At 35.8% G+C, this 21,975-nt stretch overlaps 1 protein-coding gene across 1 annotated transcript in view; it reads left to right on the forward strand.

The window, feature by feature from the left end:
* Nucleotides 1–21,975, forward strand: part of STAT4 (signal transducer and activator of transcription 4) — an 83,088-nt gene that overhangs the window by 38,060 nt on the left and 23,053 nt on the right. Inside the window, exons 5-14 of the mRNA XM_072961593.1 lie at nt 10,013–10,111; nt 11,518–11,610; nt 12,487–12,565; nt 13,609–13,694; nt 15,184–15,335; nt 17,002–17,160; nt 17,847–17,939; nt 21,384–21,443; nt 21,746–21,763; nt 21,851–21,944. Of these exons, the coding sequence (XP_072817694.1) occupies nt 10,013–10,111; nt 11,518–11,610; nt 12,487–12,565; nt 13,609–13,694; nt 15,184–15,335; nt 17,002–17,160; nt 17,847–17,939; nt 21,384–21,443; nt 21,746–21,763; nt 21,851–21,944 (933 nt within the window). The remainder of the gene's footprint in view (nt 1–10,012; nt 10,112–11,517; nt 11,611–12,486; nt 12,566–13,608; nt 13,695–15,183; nt 15,336–17,001; nt 17,161–17,846; nt 17,940–21,383; nt 21,444–21,745; nt 21,764–21,850; nt 21,945–21,975) is intronic.

The raw sequence follows: 21,975 nt of genomic DNA on the forward strand, positions 1-21,975 counted from the left end.
GCAGCTGTGGCTGAAGGTGTCCGGTTAAAGATGGAATGCATTTTTTAAAGGCAGTAATGATTTGGAAAGGTCTTAGTTTGTAAAGAGATACACCTGGTTTTTGAAGTGCTCCTTTGCAACTTCTGAGTTCCCTGACTCTTCACAAATGACATAACCCCTGGGCTTCCCAATATGTACTTTGCAGACTATTGTCAGCACTAAAAACAAAGCTTATCTGCACTCTACATATAATAGGTACTCAGTAAATGGCAGGTTCTATTATTATGTTCAAACATAGAAATGATAAGTAGGGTTTGTTAGCATCTACCTTATTCTCTTCCTGTCATTTTGAATTAAGCAATTCGCTTATCTCTTAATTACAAGACTGTGAGTTCCCCAGGAGTGTGGAATTTTAGTCATCATAATGATCTAACTAGGCTCCAACTCCTTTTTTTCCCTCTCTTCAACTGAATGACAAATACACAAAGCCAGCATTCATCTTTTACAAAAACATCTGCGTCAAACGAAGAGAAGGATCTGTGTGATTTATCACTACTTGTTTTGTTTTAATCATAAAATTAACACATGCTTAGTTACTTTAAAAAAATTTTTAATACCAAAGAATTGAGGTAAAAATGAAAATATCCTCCCCCCACCCTATTTCCTCAAGGAGCATCATTAACGAGAGTTTGTCCTGTTCCTCCCCAGGCCTTTTACTTTGCATAGAAAATGTAGTATTGATCACTTTCTTACAAAGATTATATGAATTATATAATACAGGTGAGAGCACTGTATTATTATTTCTAATTGCTAGCTTGTGGGAGTTGGTTTTTTACTTAAAGCAGCTTTTCGTGTAGTTGTGTGAGTGTGTGAGTTAATCCCAGAGAAATGTCAGGAAAACCCCTGCTGTGTAATGATGTGAAAATTTCAAATACGTTGTCTTCCTTTTTCTGGAGTTGATTTTGTATTCATGTCAATATATTTCCCAGAACACAGTTCGGTCTTCATTGGCTTTTTAATCAGTTTTGGTCATTTCTGTGTAACTAATGGGAAGATTTTTATCTTGTTTTGGTTGATTTACCGGTTATAATAGCTTTAAACTCTCCCAACACCCCCAAGAGGCAATATAGAAAACATCTTATATTTTTAGAGTGCTTTCCAAGTGACAAAGCTCTTTCTCAGTTGTCTGGCATGTTCTTCATGATGACTCTGACAAGTATTATTATCTCAACTAAGGGGCAGTTAAAGTAATGAAGGTTTTGAAATGACTTGCCTAAGATCACACAGCTAGTAACAGCCACAAACTCAGGTTCCCCTGACTTTAATTATGGAGAAATCTCCAGCTGCTTCACAGAGCCAGTCTAGGATGAGTTAAGGCTTCACAGAGATAGCACATGGTGCAGGAAATAGACTCAGAATTTACAGAAGACATATATATATATTTTTTAAATTGAAGTATATTTGATTTACAATATTGTGTTAGTTTCTAGTGTACAGCATAGTGATTCAGTTATATATATATGTAAATATATATACTTTTTCATATTCTTTTCGTTATAGGCTATTACAAGATATTGAATATAGTTCCCTGTGCTCTACAGTAGGACCTTGCTCTTTATCTGTTTTATGTATAGTAGTTTGTACCTGCTAATCCTAAACTCCTAATTTACCCTCGCCTCCACCTTCCTCTTTGGTAGCCATAATTTTGTTTTCTATGTCTGTGAGTCTGTTTCTATTTTGTGAATAAGTTCATTTGCATCATTTTTTGATTCCACATATAAGTGATATCATGTGATATTTGTCTTTCTCTGTCTGACTTACTTTACTTAATATGATACTCTCTAGGTCCATCCCTGTTGCTGCAAATGGTGTTATTTCATTCTTTTTATGGCTGAGTAGTATTCCATTCTCTCTATATACACTGTAACTTCTTTATCCAGTCATCTGTCGATGGACATTTAGGTTGCTTCCAGGCAGAAGACATACTTGATGTCTTTAAAAAGTATTTTCTTTCAATTTAAAAAATAAACCAAGACAAACTATACCTGCAGCTAATTTTTAGCTAGTTGTTTTAAGATGAATGTATTATTTCTAGCATAAATAGAAATAGGGCATTAATAATTTATATCTATTAATAATCTATACCTCAGTTCTCTTTTATCAAGAAAATCTTCATGGGGACAAGAGAATTTAAAGCTGAACAAGAAAGGCAGGCAACTCTATTCATTTGAATTTGTTAATTCCAGGCAAAAGGAATAGCATAAAGATATCTGAGAACTGTAACTTCAGAAAGACAATTTAAAAAAAAAGCTTGATTTTTTTTTTTTTTTTAGAGCTGTCTTAGGTTTACAGAAAAATTGAGTGGACAGTACAGAGAGTTCCCATATACTCCTTAACCTCTCCCCACCCCCTGCCAGAGTTTCCCCTAATATTAACATCTCACATTAGTGTGGTACATTTGTTACAGTCGATGAACCAAGAATACATTATTATTGAATAAAGTCCATAGTTTCCGTTAGGGTTCATTCTTTGTGTTACACTGTTCTATGAGTTTTAACAAATGCCTAATGTCATGTATCCACCATTACAGTGTCATACAGAATAGTTTCACTGCCCTGAAAATCCCCCATACTCCACCTAATGGCCCCTGCGTCCCTCTCCACAAACCTCTGGCAACCACTGCTCTTTTTACCATCTCCATAGTTTTGCCCTACAGTATGTAGCCTTTTCAGGTTGACTACTTTCACTTAGCAACAAGTTTCCTTGGTGTCTTTATGTAGCTTGATAGCTCATTTCTTTTTATCACTGAATAATATTCCATCATAGAGATGTACCACAGTTTGTTTATCCATTCACCTATTCAAGGACAACTTGGTTGCTTTGAAGTTTTGACAATTATGAATAAGGTTGCTATAAACATCAGTATGCTGATTTCTATGTGGACATAAGCTTTTAATTAATTTGGGTAAATACCTAGGAACATGACTGCTGGATCATATAATAATAGTATTTTCGGCTTTGTAAGACACTGCCAATCTGTCTTCCCAAGTGGCTGTGCTATTTGTAAATCCCTGCTGCTCTGTATCGTCACTAGCATTTGGTGTGGTCAGTGTTTTGAATTTTAACCTAATAGATGCATAGTGGTACCTAATGTTGTTTTACTTATCATGAAAAATAATTGCTTTTTAAATCTAGTAGACTGACCATTCTACATCTAAATCAGCTTGAAGACAACTAGATTAGCTCTTCTTCAATTAAATAATTTTTTTTCACCATGGATCTCTACTTATGATTCTAGTGAGGAAATATTAGGTAGACGTCATTAAGAAAAATCGCATGCTCAGAACAAAGAGAAGGAAATCATAGGAGGATGAAGCTGAGAGCGTGCTGTCATGTAGAAACTGGCCAGTGTGTTTGACACGGTAAGGGGCAAGAATAAAAAGGATTTAACAGCGATATTCGGGGTGAAAAAAAAGGTGAGAGACCTAGCTGGTAACCAGAAGTGTGCAGTGGATTGCAGATTGCCAATAAAAATGTGAATGAAAATATTTGACTCTATAATCAGAGACAACTGCTTCATATCCCAGAGATCCCATAGAAGAAGAAATGTCAACATTTGAGTGCAGTACAGTTGCAGGTAGTTTAAAAAAAAATGAAAAGTCAAAAATTTCTCAAATTGAAGTTAGGAGGAGAGTGGTATAACAGAGGCAGGGGCTGCCCTGCTCATATCTCTTTGAGCCTTATCGTTTTAGTTCAATCAAGTGGATTTATAAATGCCAGCATCTGTGTCTTTTTGCTTTAGCTCTAATAATAACAAGAGCTGATGTAAAAATACTCCGGTTCCCAAAGACCTTGGGTAGGTAACTCAAAGTCACATGCTCTGCCCTCTCCCCAGGGTTCCCAGCCCATCTGAGACAATGGCTCGATAACACACCTTTACTGGATGCTTTCTCTTCCTTGTCTCACTTACCCACTCCTACAACTGTGATTTTTGGGGATCTACTCTAAATTATACTTCTTGCACTTGAATCCTCTTCTCAGGGTTAGATTGTAGAGGAATCCAAGTTCAGACAGTTACTGGTTACGTGTTTCTTCAGAATCCTGCACCCTCCTTAGTTACTACTGCCTCCCTCTTTCAAGGCTTCTCCTGAAACATCCCCTTTTATTTGCTCTCAGACCCATTGCTCTCATCCTGCAGGTGCCAGGTCACTGCAGCCACAGAATACATCTGGTGAATCCCTCCCAATGCAAAGAAAACTAATTAAATGTAGTATTAATGCTCCCTCCTGTCTTTGCATTTTAAAGCGGGTCCTGGGGTAAATAACTCAAAGGAATGAAACTCTAGATCTCAGATTTCATGCCACCCAAGTGGAGATTATTTTGAGCAAGCCTTCTCATGACCTTTATCAGTAGTGACAAGTCAAATTTAGAAACCAGATGGAAGGCAGCAGAAGAGGAATTTGAAATTAAGCCAAGGAATTTAGCATAAAGTAGCAAAGAGAATAAAACAGCATATTTGTTGATTCTAAGACACCTTTCCCCCTGCATTTTAACATCTCTGAAATCAAAATGCATCTTACAATCAACAGTATCTCAATTGCTATTGTCAGGTTGCAATCACCATGTCATTGTCATTTCCTGTGATGTGAAATTGGGTCACAGCTGTTCATGTTGTCGCTTTAGCTGAATTATGTGCACTATAGGTACAACACATTAAATTTAATTGCTGTCTAAGTGTTGTCAATATAACACTATGATTTAGGATTGAAACAAATAGGTTTTATGTATGCAGACAAATCAGCAGGGCATAAATTTGCTATTTGTTAAGTAAGTTATTTGTCACTGGATGGATGACCCTAAATTCCATATTTTCTTGGAAAGCAAAAATAAAATGCTTTACAGGATATAAAAAAGAAAGAAAGATGCCAACAAGTAGAAGAAGTTGTATTATATTTTATTACTGAGATTCATGAAAAGGGATTGCCTATCATAAACAAGGCAACAGTGGCAAGAGAAATCGCCGAATTCCCAGAGTAGATGAACGAAATCTCAGCACAATAGGAGGCTGGAATAAATGAATTCTGCATTGCACAGGATTATCATTAAGATGTAGAATATCCATTTATCAGAAACTTCCCACTGATTTTGAACAGAATACACTTAACTTCCAGCATGATGCCATTGAGGACAAATTAAAATATGTGTTTAATCAAATAGGCAATGCTGGGAAGGAGGAGGGGGTGTTTTTCTTTGACAAGACTTAAAATTACACTCAATGCAAATGGATCTTTACAGGGATCAAGTGTATGAGTCTGGATTATGAAAAGCAGTGTATCACTGTAATCTCATGCCTAAGTGCCAATTGCTAAAGCTACCACCATATTTAATTTAAACTGTAAACCATGTCTAATTATAAGAACTTCTTCAAAGATGTTATTGGGAGTGAACGAGAGCAGTACGGATGGTGGTTGAGCAGATAGAGGACTGGTTAGACATCTTCTGGAACAGACATCTGGGAACGTGCTATATATTTTAGTTCTCAGTGACTTTATGGAGATGTATCTGAATGGTTACCTAATCATTTCATCTAAAATAGTGATGTAGTTGACAATCATGGTGGCATGACTCGGTCACTAGTCATCAGTGCTGCAGTCATCAGTCAGTTGCAGGACCATTTGCAGAAGGAATGTGAGTGAGACCTGGCTCTTGTCTGAAAACTTCCCATTGAGAACTTCTGGTAAGATCAGGAAAATTGCCGGCATCCAAACTTACAGAATGGAGATAATAGTGATGCACATTTTAAAGAAATGTTGTGTCACTGACTTTCTTGATGGCCCAGAGGACATTATTTTATGGAAAAAACATGAATGCCAATGAATGTAAGGTGAAAAAAGAGATTCACAAAAATTGAATTGTAAATATGTGAAGATGTTTTAGGAATACATTAACCAATTTATTTCCTGTATATTTATCCTTTCATACATACACAATGCCATATGTGATTTTAAACATATCTATGTTGAAATAAATCGAGTTATTTCAATAAGGATAAAAAATTCTAAGTGATAATAAGCATTATGTCATAGTTCATAATTTTGTTTCAAGGCAAAAATCATTAAAGATAAAGGTCAATTCATAATAATGAAAGATTTGATTCACTAGTGATGTATAACAAGTCTGAATGTGTGTGAAAGAACCACAAGAAGAAAAATTCACAAAATAGATTTTAACATGCCTAATTGATAAAATTAATCAGGCAAAAAAAATCAGCAAGGATTCAGAAATTTGAACAAAACAATGAACAAAGTTGGGTTAATGAACCTGTATAAGCCATTTGTACCCAACAAGTGCAGAATTCATTCTCTACAAGCTCACGTGGAACATTTACAAAAGGTTCATATGCAGGGCCACAAAGAAGTCTTACTAAGTTTTAGGTGATTAAAGTCATTTACAGTATTTATTCTGATCAGAATTTTAAAATCGATAAAAATCAGTAAAAAGAAAAAAGGATAAGTAGAAAATCCCTATGTTTAGAAATTAACCAATTTATTTCTAACCAAGGCATATGATAAAGGTGAGATCTTGATGGAATTAGATGAATGAAAAGGGAAAAAATGTTATCAGTATTCACATAAGATATTACTTGTGTTTGCAGAAAATCCAAAAGAATCAGCAGATAAATTTTTAGTAAAATTGATAAAAGACATTAAAGTACAGTAATAGAATTATTAAGAGTTTAGTCAAGTTGCTGGATTCAAAATCAATACATAACGGTCAAATATATTTCTACATACCAGCATAAGCAATTAGGAAAGAAAGACACTATCCATTATCAGAAATACCAACTGCATGAAAATAAATCTAACAAAAAGTGTCTAAGATCTCTGTGGAAAATGATGCTTAATAGAGAGACATTAAAGAAGACCTAAATAGATTAGAGCATAATTATAAAAATGCCAAGTCTCCCAAACATATCTAAAGATACAGTGCCATTAAATTCTCAGCTTGGTTGTGTGTGTGTGTGTGTGTGTGTGTGTGTGTGTGTGTTTGTAGCTTGCCAAGGTGATTCTAAAATTTATGTGATAATGCAAAGAAAACCTATTCTACTTGACATAAAAAATGTATAATACAGCACTAGTAATTAATATAGTCTGTTGATTAAGCAGAGATAGACAGAACCATAAGACAGAATGGAGTCAGAAGCAAACACAACCATATATGGGCTCTTGATTTATGACAGAGTTGGCCCAGCAGAGCAGTGGTGAAAGAACAGAATGTTCAATAAATATTGTTGGAATTGAGTATACATATAGAACATAGTGAAAGGGACCTCTCATTGTTAATAAGCTACAAGTGAATTAAACAATTAAGGGCAAATCTCTAAAGACTTTATATATATATATATATATATATATATATATATATATATATACATATATATATATATATATATATATATATGCATACATACACACACACACACACACACACACACACATGAAAAAATCTCCATAACTGTAGGTTAGGGAAAGATTTCTTAGGTAATAAAAAGCACTAAAGTAAACTGAAGAATTAATAAGTTTGACTTCACTATAATGAAAATCTTCTGTTTATTGACAGTAAGAGATATTGAAAAGACAAGCCACAGAGTGGGAGATATTTGCAGTATCTCTACATAAGAGAGACAGACACACATGAGAAAAAGGCCAGTTTCCCTTCCTTCCTTCCTCCCACCAACACACACTTAAGGGTGGAGTTTTTTGTTTTGTTTTTTTGTTGTTGCTTTTTTTGGAGTGTCCATGGTCCATACATATGGTAACGATTGAAAGGTGAACATAAGGATATCTTTGATAACGAAAATTTAGAGTGCTAATTTGAGATTCGCAGAACAAACATATGATTACCAAAGGGGAAAGGGGTGGAGGAGGGAGAGAGAAACTAGGAGTTGCCGATTGGCATATGGACACTACTATATAGAGCACAGATGAACAACAAGGACCTACCGTATAGCACAGAGAACTATATTCAACATTTTGTAATAACTTATAATGGAAAAGAATCTGAAAAAGAATATATATGTGTGTGTATAACTGAATCACTTCGCTGTACACCTGCAACTAACAACATTGTAAAGCAACTATACTTCAATCAAAAATAAAAATAAAATTAAAAAATAAATTACCTGATCAAAAAAAAAAGAGCTAATTTGGTTTTGAATGTATAGTGATCGATTTTCCATAAGATGTTTTTGTCTTATACATTTAAGTGAAGGACTAAGGACAAATGCAAAAGGAAAGTGAAAAAAACAATGATGATGCTTTGCTCTTAATGAAGGAGAAAAAATGAATAACTTAACCTCAAAAAACAAGGGGGAAGCTGAATCTGAAAGGGAAGGTAAGAGAAGTTCAAGTAGGAAAGGAAGATGAAAAAGTGTAGACAAAGGAGTTGAGAAATGCTGAAAGGTAGTATCTGAATGATCGACAAGGAAGAACTGTAACAGAGAGAAAAACAAAGACAAATGGTGATTCTTAGGGTCTTAGAGGAACCCCTGGTCTTGGATGGGAATAGTTTTTAAGTTTATATAAATAACGGAGCCTCCAAATTAGCCCTGGGAGAAGCCCTTTATTTTTATCAGTGGAGTATTTTAAAAATAAATTAGAGACAAAATGAGAAAACATAGCTCTTCTTGGGAAGTTAAATGGAAGGTATTTGGGGGAAAAAATCAGTAGACAGGAAAATTAAAAAACAGGAACAAATTCTAAGTAGGGAGAATCTGAAATTGTCAGCATGCAGAAATCAGAAATTTGGTATCCTTGCTTAATAAATAGCATCATTTTAATTTCTTTAAGAGTTTCTGCCAATTCATTTATGTTTTTTTTCTTTTGGAGTTTTCTGATTTAAAGGGGGGAAAGTTTTGAAAGCTATAGAATATGGCAAATCAGGAACTCAGATATTTGGTGTCCAGAGTGCCATCATCTAATAAAATTGTGGCAATGGTCAAAGCCATAAAAGTATGTACAACCAATGACCTCTTGCGAGGAAAGAAATCCTAGAAAGAACTTTGGGTTTACTAGTCTGTATAAGCAACCTTGGATTAATTATTAATTTTCCACTTTGTGGATTATGATTTTTATCTTTTCTGCTGTTGACTCTTTGGCCATTTCATGGATAATTAGCACCTCCTTCAGAGAGGAGGGCAGAGGGAAACTAAATAGACGCATTTGTCTACATTTATTGTGTGTCCTGTTAATCCTGCCTTGGAAAGGTCTAGTAACAAAGAAGTTTAACACTACTGACTGAAATGACAGTGGTGTTCAAATTAGTCCTCTAAACCAAGACAACGCAGACGTTTAGAGGGGCCTGGCGGGTAAAGTAAATGAGTGCCTGGTGGACGCTACGACAACCATGAGCAGTGCATGCTCCCTTGAAGGAGTTACGGTATTTCAACTTAGACAACACAACTAATGGCTGAATTAGACCCGTCGGCTGCATTCAGTATCTGCATCATTAGCCTTGGTAATAAAAACTGTATATGCTTAGATGTCATAAAAGTACTGTTGTTGGTGTGTGTGATCGAGTTTCACTCTAGCATACGGATATTGTTATGAGCCAGTTGACATAAGCAGCACCAAACAGGGACCAAAAGAAATACTTTAGCCAAATCATGAAGCACAGAGTTAACAAGTGAACAGGAGGGACCACCCTGGTTCATAATAATTTACAAAGAAGTAACTCTGGTAAAACTTACTGTAAGCCCAAGGTAAGCAGACCCTCCTGAGTGTGCATTCAGGGCCTTTCCTACAGAGGTGCTCAAGAACTATTTTGAATTATTAAAAATAATTTTTGAAGACAGAATAATATGCCACATAGGAGTCTGTATTTACAGTATAAATTTCTGTGGCTTTATAATAGAGTAGATTGTTGAAACAAATCCCAGATAATTCCATATATTTATCAGGAGATTATTTTTTATTTGCAAGTAGTGATGTTTCTTTATTGTATATGTATTTAAGCTCCTTTTTTTTTCCCCCAGGGAAAATTTCACGGAAATCCAATGCATGTAGCTGTGGTTATTTCAAATTGTTTAAGAGAAGAGAGGAGAATATTGGCTGCAGCCAACATGCCCGTTCAGGTAATATTTTCTGAAGTTGTAATCATGTTATCACCCGGGGAACTCAATTTTTCTGAGACAGAAATTTTTGTCTTTTTCCCAGCCATCTTCTTCTTCCTATGTTAATGGTGACACCATCCTTCCAGTCACTTGGAATCACGGTCTTGGGATCATCTTTGAATAGTTCCTTTTTCCTGCCTCCTTGTTGAGATAACTACCAAGTCTTCCTAGAATTTGCTTCTGGAATCCTATCTATAGGTTCTTTTCTATTTCCGCTGGTCCCACTCTGGTCCATGGTCTTTACAATATTAGTTGAGGAGGATAGTAACCACCTCTTAGATGAATTCCTAACCATTTGGGCTCTGCTTCCCTCAGCACATTTATCCTCAGGGATTGATCTTTCTGAAAACCATTCAGCAGTTCCCGATTTCCTACCCCACAAATCCAAACTACTGTACAAGCAGGAATTTTGTCTTACAGAAACTCTGTAAATACTTGTTTGTTGATTGATTCAGTGTGCTTTGCCCTGCCATATTTTAGATCGTATTCTATCCCACTGTCCTGAATGAATTCAGAGCCCCCATCAGAGACAAAGTAGAGGAGTTAATGGAGTCCTTGGGAATGCTTTTTCAGTTAATCCTTGTAAAAAGGAAAGAGTATGTAAATAATCAATTTTCCAAATAACTTAGTAAATCACACCACTATATTTATTTTTGAAGGTCCAAGACAAGTATCTTTTTTCAACTGTTAAAAATTCTCAGATTTAGTTGTTGTCATGTTATAGTTGTTTACGGAGAAGTATGAAGTTTTAACAATTTACTCTAATTTTTTAGATGATGAAGGATGGTATCATTTTTATTTAATTTAAAATGTAAAGTTAGTAAGTTTCTAAAATAAATATAGTTTGATTCGGTGCTTTTTGTGTGAAAATTGAGTTGTTATTACTAATATATGATAGTCTCATTTGTATTCTCAGCCGTCCTTTTTTTGTAGCCCTCTTATCCCTAGTCATTTCATATGTGTGTGTCTGTGTGTTCTCTTCACATGTGAGGTATCAGTCAAATTAGAACATCTGTTTACTTGAATAGTTGCTCATCAAAATCACTCTGCACATAATCTGTGGGTATCACATACTACCCCCAAAAGCAGCACTGGTTTGTATTCAAACCAGTGTCAAATATATGGATATGATATAGATGTATCAATCATACATACAAGACGTAGGTGTATGGGTTTATTTCTGGGCTTTCTATTCTGTTCCATTGATCTATATGTCTGTTTTTGTGCCAATACCACGTATAGCATGGTTTTTAAAGGCTGTAGAGAATTCTGATCCAAACCTCAGTTCCGAGTGTATTATATATACTACATTCATCATAAACCTGTTTTATCAACATTATTAAAATTTCAGAATGTTGTTTTTCCAGGGACCTCTGGAAAAATCCTTGCAAAGTTCTTCAGTTTCAGAAAGACAGAGGAATGTGGAGCACAAAGTGGCTGCCATTAAGAATAGTGTGCAGGTGAGTGATCTTAGAGATACCAGGAAAGACTAGCTATTGTCCCCGTACAGCTAACCATGCACCTTTCTCTCATGTGCCCAGAGTGAGTGCATACAGAAATCATAGGGTAATTTGTTAGAAGTATCTCTCACACACTATGTTCATATTAGAAAAGATTTAGTTGGGGAAAGCTTTTAAATTTCAATTTACTGGAGATTGGGGTTCCCACACCAAACTCCATCACTGAGAAGCCATGTGTCCTCAGGCAAGGAAGTTACTTCACATGTCTAAACCTCTGCTTATTTGTCTGTAAAAGTGAGGATTGTTATGAGGACTGCATGAGATAATACCGCTTAAAAACTTTTAGCCCAGATCTTGACCCTCTTACGTCTGAGCAGAAAAACATCATCAGGTTTGGAGAAAAGTAAAAATCTCAATGACAGAAGGAACAGGAGACATAGAGGAGGAAAGGAAAAAAAATTTTAGACTGAATTGTCATAAACTACAGCTGTTGAGAATGGAGCCTTTAAGCGAAAAGATAGTTGGTGCACTAATACAGTCATATGGGGCTAAAATGGAAAAATTATCCATATTCTCAGGTAAAAAGTATATCAGTAAAAAGTATATTGGAACTGACTGAGAAATAAGAGGCAAGATGCTGAAAGATTTGCAAACACTCAGGAAGAGAAAATGGAAGAGCAAATTTAGTCTGGTTCTTCCAGTGTTATTCAGCATTCATGGGAATTAGCCCTTAGCAAATATAGATTCTATACAGTTAGTCTAGGATATTATTAGAGACTCGAAGTGCCAATGTATTTTGAAATACTGATGATGAATGATGTTTTTTCATTGACATGCTTAATTGTGACAACAGAGTATGTTTTCTTTTTTAAAAAGATGACAGAACATGACACCAAGTATTTAGAAGATCTGCAAGATGAATTTGACTACAGGTATAAAACAATTCAGACAATGGGTAAGTTTTTGCTTGTCTATATTTCCACATAGGGACATAAAGGCAACATGACTAGGGTTTCTTCTTCACTGACAGAATTGATAAATTAATCTTTTTTTTAATTGAAGAGAGATTGCAGGACAGTATTTTGCTTCTTTCTTTCCTGTTCTTGTACAAATATTTTTTACCAGCGAATTCAAAGGAAACTATACAGCTCATGAGAAATCACCCCTACTTCAGCATGCGTCTCCAAAAACTTAAGAACGTTCTATCGAATCAAAATATCATTATCAAAACTAACAGAAGTAATAATTTGCCTAATAGGAGTCAGGAAATTACTAATATCAATAGGTGAGTTTTTTAAATATAATTTTTAAAATTAAAACGTAGAAATGTGATTCACTATAGGATATTTGGAAAGTAAAGCATCACAAAATTAAAAATCACACAAAATTCTGCTGTCTAGATATAAACAGTTTTTACTGCATGTCGGCCATTTAAGAGGAGAAATCATTTTGGTTAATTTGCAACTCTTTCACACTTCTTCTAGTTTTACTGTGAGGCTAGCCTGTTTTGCAAAGAAAAAGGGAACGCAAAGGATTTGGTCTTTATTAGTTCCTGAGCCTCAGTGGATAAAACCACAACTCTTCCAGGCAGTTGAGTAAAGACATCAGAAGGAGTCAACTATGGTCTAATCTAATCATGGTCCCCTCCCCTGTCTTACTTATGCCAACCAACCAAGGTCATTATCAATGTAGAGACGATCTAATAAGGAATCCATTATAAAAACTTTTGTCTCCTCTCTCCCTGCCTCCAAAAGGAACATGGTGTGAAGGATGGTCTTTTCTCGAGGTCTGTAAGACAGAGAGCTCCTCTTTGGTCTGCTTGTTGTAATTCTTGCTGGTAAAACAAGCAGATGGGCATTTACATCCAAGCTCATCACTAATGGTCCCATTTAGGCTCTTGCATCGTGGGATCTTAGGAAGGCACGTTACAGTCGAGGTGGCTTTCAGGACAGAGGGCTTTGGCTAGGAGGGGTAACTCTGATCTCCTTTCCCTTACAGATCAGGGTGACAAGAACAGCGCTCTAATGAATCAGGAAGTTTTGACTCTGCAAGAAATGCTGAACAGCCTTGACTTCAAAAGAAAGGCTAGTAAAGAACTTTAATTTGGCTTTTTGCCTAATTTTTTTTCTACATCTAGTCCTACTTAAAAAACCCAAGCTCTTGGGTTTTATCAGTTTCATTTACGCCGAATGAATAAATAGCAGTGTTTCTAGGAAGAGTACTGTACCATTTGCCATGTTTCTCTACCTACGTTTATAAAGCAGGACCTCTCTAGAGTCTGTTTCTCTTGTGTATGTGGTGCTGGTTCTGTAGCTGCTGTTAACTTCAAGGTGAACATTTTACACAATTTTTATTTGCCTCTATTTCAGACATGACTGTTTTAGTTGCTGTACTTACATGCGGAGATGGGTTCTACTGCACATGCATAATTAAAATATCACTTGATGACTACTAAAACTTTACTGGAAAAATAAGTGTTCCAATTTCTATTCTGAAAAATGATATTGTGACAGGTAGTTTCCTAGACTTCAGGATAGTCCATTGATGACTGAACATGTTCAATCTGACCTCCTCCAAAGGAGAGGAAGAACATTTTTCTGGCACAATAAACATATTTTAAAAGAGGGGAAACATCTCTATTTCAGTTTTCTACCTCTCCTTGAAAACAGACACAATTGAAATTTAACCAGTCACTGAGAAATCAATAGGTTATTTCTAAAAGTTTGGCTTCATTTTTTGTTCAGGAATTTGTGCAAGCACAAAGAAATGTAAATTTTTTCACCCTAAATTAATTATAAACTTAAAGATTTATATATCAGATTTTAAACATGCAAATATTAAACCCAAATAAACAATGCTTTTATGCACAATAAATCTATGCTATACATTTTATGCATACCGTCTTATTCTACTTTAGAAATAAGATTTTAGGAGAGGGGGAACCTTGGAAATAATTTAGTCCATTCACCTGATTGTCTAGATCAGAAGACCAAGTTCTAAAAAAGTTAAATGGTTTGTCCAAATTCACCCAGCTTGTGGCAAAGTCAAGCTAGAAATTCACATCTTCTAATCCCTAGGCCTTTGAAAGTTACGTTCTTCCACTGTGCCTCCCAAACCCAGGTAACGTAGTAATAAAAACTAACACAGGAAGGCTCAAGTTTTAGTCAGTACATTTAAAAATAAATGCATAAACATATTTCTAAGAATGTAAATTCAATTTACAAATGGCCTTTTAAAAAGCATATATATGGCTTTATAACAACAGGATTCAGTATTGTCACAGGAATTCCCAATCTAATGTATTTATACTAATTGACATTATGAGACTGTTACGAGACATTATGAGAATGTTAACTGGTCAGGCTTCTTTCTTCATGGCATTATTGAATTGTGGTAATTTAATTATTTGAAAAGGCAGTATTATGGCAAATAGAAGGTAGTAGTTAGTGAAAATATTTGGTCAGGATTTTAACCAAGCCTTTATTTCCCAGGTCAAATTGTTTATAGGTTGAATTATGAGTGATTGTGGTTGTGTGTCATAAAAATCTTCTCAGTAGTCACCTTTGTTTTTAGGAAGCCCTTAGTAAGATGACGCAAATCGTGAATGAGACGGACTTGTTAATGAACAGCATGCTGGTGGAAGAGCTGCAGGACTGGAAGAGAAGGCAGCAGATCGCCTGCATCGGAGGTCCACTCCACAGTGGGCTCGACCAACTGCAAAACTGGTAAAGCGAATTGAGTTTAGATTCTAGTGAAAACCACAGGAAGTACAAAACTTCAGTGTCGCCCCACCAGAGATGGCAGGCTTAGACCCAAACAGCAATTCATTCAGCCTGTTGATGGTTTCTTAGCAGCTGGGAACTCTGCAGCTGAAAACAAATAGATGTAATTGTCTAAGTGTTCTTAATTTTCATTCTTTTGGGGAGAAAAGGAAAGCATCTATAGAAATCTACAGAATAATAAGTATTGCTTATTTTTTTCATTTAATACATCGATCTTAAAAGGCTTAAATGAATTTTTCAAACCAGCACTAAAAAATGCCTTTCTTGAAGGGCATGAGAAACACTAGATTCAAAAGCTAGATCTCATTTTTTAAATGAGTACTTAAGATGTCAGAGTTAAACATTAGTTTTGTGTTTTCACTTAAATGGAAACTCTCAAGCTAACACAACATGGCACCCCCTGCCTAGATACACATGTGCACGTACAATCATATATAGACACTATCCTTTGTACTAAAAGACAAAAAAGATTGATAGGGTTTCCCCCTCATCAATGCAAAATTAAAAAACTGAGTGAACAAGCAATTAGAAAATATAATGAAAAAGAAGGAAAATGTTCAGCTGAAATTGAAAATTGCTTTCAAAGGGTGCAATGCAATACGATGAAAATACATAGTAACTGGGCACTTTTGCACAAAGAGCTCTGCACCTCCAGGCCTTCTTCTCAAGAAAAGTAACTGGGCTCTTAAAAATCTATTGATTTTCCTTGGGGAGATACTTTGATTCTCTGACCTCACTCTGCTCTATTGTGAAAACAAGGTAAACAACAAAGGGAGCAGTAAAGAGCACAGCAGATAATGGTGCTCATGCCAAACTCCATGGGGGGTTGGCGGTTCTTTCCGCAATGTTTTTGGGGAATACACTTTAAGTAGAAAGAGCTGCTGTCAAGGCCACGTGGACTTAAAAGTCTGCTGAGAGAGGCTGCCTCCTCTTAGTCCGAGGCCCTTCTGTGTGCCTTTCATCTCCCTCTTCCCTAGACTTCCAGCCCAAGCTGCCGCCTCCACTTCCAAGGTAAGATCACACGAAGCAAGTCAGTCTCCAAGCAGATACATTTCTCCAGAGAGATCCATCGATAATTTTTGGCTAATACTTAGGATTTGTTACCAAAAAAAAAAAAATGTGTATATATATATATATACATATATATATATATATATATATATATATATATATATCTCATATTGTTTTTTCTTTGGTATTCTTACACATAACTTTCTTTATATCATGTATTTTTAAAGTTTCAAATTTGCTCTTTCTTTCCCCCTTAGTGAGTGCCATATTGTAAAAATATATGTGTTTAACAGACTTTTAAACAAAGGACAATTAAAAGGGATTTGGTTCTAGATGTTGACAAAATTTCCTAAACGATTTCTTGTCTATAACTGAAAGTAAAAATCTGAAAACGTTAACATATTCCATGCATTTTAGAGAAAAACTGGATTAAGGAAATAAACAAAAAACTGTCCCTAACCTTGAATGGAATTAAGTGATTAATTTAGTTAATTTAATAATTATTTAATAATTTAGTATTTGCTTAATATGGTTAACAGTGAAAATGGTAATCTGTTAGGTGAAAAACTATCTTCCATTTTCATTTGCTGTTCAATAGCTTTACACTGCTGGCAGAAAGTCTGTTCCAACTCAGAAGGCAGTTGGAGAAACTAGAGGAGCAATCTACCAAAATGACGTATGAAGGTGATCCCATCCCACTGCAAAGAGCACATCTGCTGGAAAGAGTCACCTTCCTGATCTACAACCTCTTTAAGAAGTAAGTCAAGTGTTTTCCATTTAAGTGCCTCACAGCAGCCTCAGTCCTGCGGAGTCAGAAGGACACGTGGCTTGGGTTTTGGTGTTAAGGCGAAGAAGGGGTTTGGGAAGTGTTAGTGAGCCTCACGGTGAAGTGAATAAAGCTCCAGAGAGTGCCAGCAACATTTCCACCCTTCAACGCTTCTCCCACCAGCTAACTCCGTTTTTCATGAGCCAAGCACATCACCCACCCAAAGTTCATTTTTCATATTTTAAAAAAGAAAGTTCCAAGGATTTCTTTTAAAGTACATATCCAAGAAATGAAGGGTGGAGAACATATTTATGTTTATAAGCTCATCTAAAGACAAAAAAAATACTAGTATGTACAAGAAATCCTAGTATCTAGCTCAAAAATGGCATGAAGTTAACTTTCTATGATAAAAATAGGCTGGGGCTTTTATTCTTCACTCAAGTATAACCAGAATTTACTGTTGTCACTTAGGGACAATCTTTAGGTTGTTCCCATCTCCCGGTAATTATTTATGGGAAATCTTGGAAAGATTTGAGCTTAATGGGGGTTTGAATGTTTTCAAAGTGGAGAAAATTTGGATTTTATAAAAGGACAGCATCCTGTTCCTCTGTGGTTTTTAGCCTGTCAATACTTTCAGTGTTTTCAAATGACACTTTTTTTTTTCCCTTTGACTCTAGCTCATTTGTGGTTGAACGACAGCCATGCATGCCAACCCACCCTCAGAGGCCGATGGTCCTCAAAACTCTCATTCAGTTTACTGTAAAGCTAAGGTAGGCAGAATGTATTCTGTCATTTCACATTTACGGTGCCCCAGCCACTGCGTAATTGAAGCTAATTTCTCTCGCTCTGCCTTTCATTCAGCTAGTCTTCATTGAGTGCCTCCTGTATGCCTAGCACTAAGCTATGGCAAATGCCCACAGAAATGGTAATGGGAGAGCCCTGCTTGTAAAGAGTATGACAGTGAATCGAGGACATGACAGTTATTAGCATGGAAGTGTGAAGTCACAGTATCAGGCAACATGGAATTAACTGCTCAAGAGACTGACTAGCAAGGAGACTGGGGAGACTGGAGGATGCCTTGTGATCAGGGTGAGGAGGACCTTGAGGAACGAGCAGAGGGGAAGGAGAGTGGAGTGTAGGAGAGTAAGGCTACAGAATGATGACTTCCTGCATCTGCTTTGTAAGCATCATGAGCAGGGAGAGAGAAGTGAGTAGATAGACTGGGGACAGACTATGGAAGGGTTTGAATATCCTATTTAGGAAATATATTGGCACATTCTTCGCCTGTGATTACAGCTAGCTTTTTGGATTTTCTGTGAAAATTCTCAACACTATGATTTCCAGCATATTCTTACTATGCACCTGATTTTTAAAAAAATGATTATGTTGCTGCTTTATCTGTGTATCTGATCCTTTCCATTAGCGTGAGCAAACCAAAACACATAGCTTTCCCTAATGACACTTAAAATAATGAGTTTGACATCAAATGTTCAAAGAGTTTCATCATGCCTCAATCTCTGAGGCCCCGAAGCTTTAAATTCCTTTTCACTAGAATTCACCTCTGTAAAGCTGAAATTCCAGACTAGTACAAGAAGTGATGATGGATGATAGACAGTGATAGTCAGTTTACAATGTTGTGTCAATTCCTGGTATACATGGGAATTAGGATCCCATGGCAGCATCCCTGATCACAGATCACTGTTGGAACTGCATTTTTAGTATAGTTTCATTTTAATGAGATGTAATTAACATACAACACTGTGTAAGTTCTGAGTGGAAGAGATCCCTGAATGGGCACTACCTGGCATGTTGTTTGAACTGATTGCCAGAGGCATAGACCATCAGTCCCTGGCTTGTGTGTTCTGCCCTCCTCTTCCACCTAACTATTGGGTCTCCATTCGTCTTCTCTGTACCTTGTTCCCCGCTGTCTTGATAGATGATCCTTTACTTGGTATTCAGTCAGAAAATATAAACAGCTCATGCAACTTAGTGACAATAACAAACAACCCAATCCAAAAATGAGCAGAAGACCTAAATAAGCAATTCTCCAATGAAGACATACAGACAGCCAGTAGGCACGTGAAAAGATGCTCAATATTGCTAATTATCAGAGAAGTGAAAATCAAAACTACAGTGAGGTATCACCTCACGCCTGTCAGAATGGCCATCAATCATAAGTCCACAAACAATAAATGCTGGAGAGGGTGTGGAGAAAAGGGAATCTTCCTACACTGTTGGTGGGAATGTAGTTTGGTGCAGCTATTATGGAAAACACTATGGTGATTCCTCAAAAAACTAAAAATAGATTTACCCTGTGATCCAGCAATCCCCCTGCTGGGCATATATCCAGAGGAAACTCTAATTTGGAAAGATATATGCACCCCAATGTTCACAGAGCTATATTTACAATAGCCAAGACATGGAAACAACCTAAATATCCATCGACAGATGACTGGATAGAGAAGTTGTGATATATACATATTCCATTATATAATGGAATACTACTCAGCCATAAAAAGGAATAAATGTCATTTGCAGCAACATGAGTAGACCTGGAGATTGTCATTCTAAGTAAGCCAGGAAGAGAAAGAAAAATACTGTATGATATCACTCATATGTGGAATCAAAAAAAATGAGACAAATGAAAGTATTTACAAAACAGAAACAGACTCACAGACATAAAAAACAAACTTGGTTACCAGGGAGGAAAGGGGGCAGGAAGGGATAAATTGGGAGTTAGGGATATGCAGATACTAACTAATATATATAAAATAGGTAAACAGTAAGTTCATACTGTATATCACAGGGAACTATATTCAATATCTTGTAGTAACCTATAATGAAAAAGAATATGAAAACAAATATATGTGTATATATATGTATGACTGAAACATTATGCTGTATACCAGGAATTGACACAACATTGTACACTGACTATACTACAATTGAAAAAAAAACTGTATTCAAGATTTTCCCTAAAACTCCTCTCTGCCATAGCACTCCATCCTCCTGTTTCAAGGGGAGAGGGTGACATGGAACTCCCTTTTGTCATCAGCATCTTACAGTGAATCAGATCCTTCCTGAAGTGGGACAGACAGGAAAGCAGAGAGGGAAACCATCTGGCCTTACTTCATATGACCTCTTCACCCCGACTACCAACAGATACACCCATGCCCTGAGCCCTGAAACCAGTCCTGAGAGAATTTTTAAGAAAACTTTGTTGCCTTCTTTTTGTTTTGTTTAGGCTATTTATTATCTATGATTGTATTTCTCTAATGCCAATCAGTTGCTTATCACCATTCTCTATATTCCAACTGTATGGCTGGACTTCTTCCTTTTATGTAGAGCCCTGTTCAAGCTTCTCCCTCCCCTAATCTTCACTACGCCAGTTTCCCAGCGCCCAGGGCTGTACTGGGTTTACATGAGGAGCTCAATACATGCTGAGTGAATGAACCAGGTTTGGGATGAGTACATAAGTAAATGAATGAGTAGGTGAGTGATTGAATGAATATCTCTGAAACCCAACTGTACCTACAGAGAGGGTGCAGCGCAGAAGAGTTGGGAAATGCTAAGGAGTAAAGGAAGGCCGATACCAGAAGAAGGAATTAAAGGAATTGTTATTCTGACCTTTAATCACTTGTTTGTTTGAAGTTAAATCTTTTTTAGTTATGAACATTTTTGCTGTTACTTAAATGTCTTTAAAGACTGCAAATGCATTTAAAGTGGAATTTCCCACCTTCTACCAGAGTCCTAGTCTTTCTCAGTATTTTACCATAAAACAATTATCATCAAAACATTCAGTTTTACCAAGCTTACAATATTTTTCTATTTTTTATAATATGAGAATACAATAGAAACACATTAATCGACTTGCAAAAATTTTTTCTTATATTTATACATTTAATCCAAATTTCAACTTTAGCCAAAATATATAGCTATTTTTCTAACCTAGCCAATATATTATCCAACATGAATCAACTGAAGCAATATGGAAACACTTCCCAAATATGTGTGATACCAAGTAGTTGATGTCAATATTAGTAACATGGCAAACTATACAGGAATTGGACATTTTTAAAACACATTAACATATAATAGGAGATGATGTAATTTTGATTTATATGTATTTGCCATAAATATATTTAACTTTTAAAATATAAAAAGGCTGTCATGTAAATTATTATCTTTAATTCCTTATTTATGTGTCTTTCCAGACTACTAATAAAATTACCAGAACTAAACTATCAGGTAAAGGTGAAAGCATCAATTGACAAGTAAGTTTCTAATTTCATTCTGAAACATGAAAAATGTAAGGCTTTTTAAAAACAATTGTCCTTATTTTATAGAATAATTTTAAACTTTTCAGTTTACTTCTCTAACATTACATATCACAGTACTTCAAATATTTGACTTTGAAGTTCAAACATTTAACAGAATTCCAATGAAGTCTCACTTTAAAAATTTTACTATAAAGACTTGAAATGAAATTTTATATACTATCTTCTAAAGTATCATAGGAAAGTTTTTATTAGATCTATTAAAGAACACATTTTAAAGAATCTTCTTGATTTTACAGGAATGTTTCAACTCTAAGGTAAGACATTTACTTTAGAAATTTCTTGCTGTTCTCATAAATATATTTTACCTGGGACCACATAAATAGCTAAGATTTTCTCTCTAGCAATCGAAGATTTGTGCTTTGTGGAACTCACGTCAAAGCCATGTCCATTGAAGAATCTTCCAATGGGAGTCTCTCTGTAGAATTCCGACACTTGGTGAGTTTGGCAGTAAAATTGTACAAGCTTT

This window comes from Vicugna pacos, chromosome 5 (genome assembly GCF_048564905.1).
Source record: "Vicugna pacos chromosome 5, VicPac4, whole genome shotgun sequence".
Lineage (NCBI taxonomy): Eukaryota > Metazoa > Chordata > Mammalia > Artiodactyla > Camelidae > Vicugna > Vicugna pacos.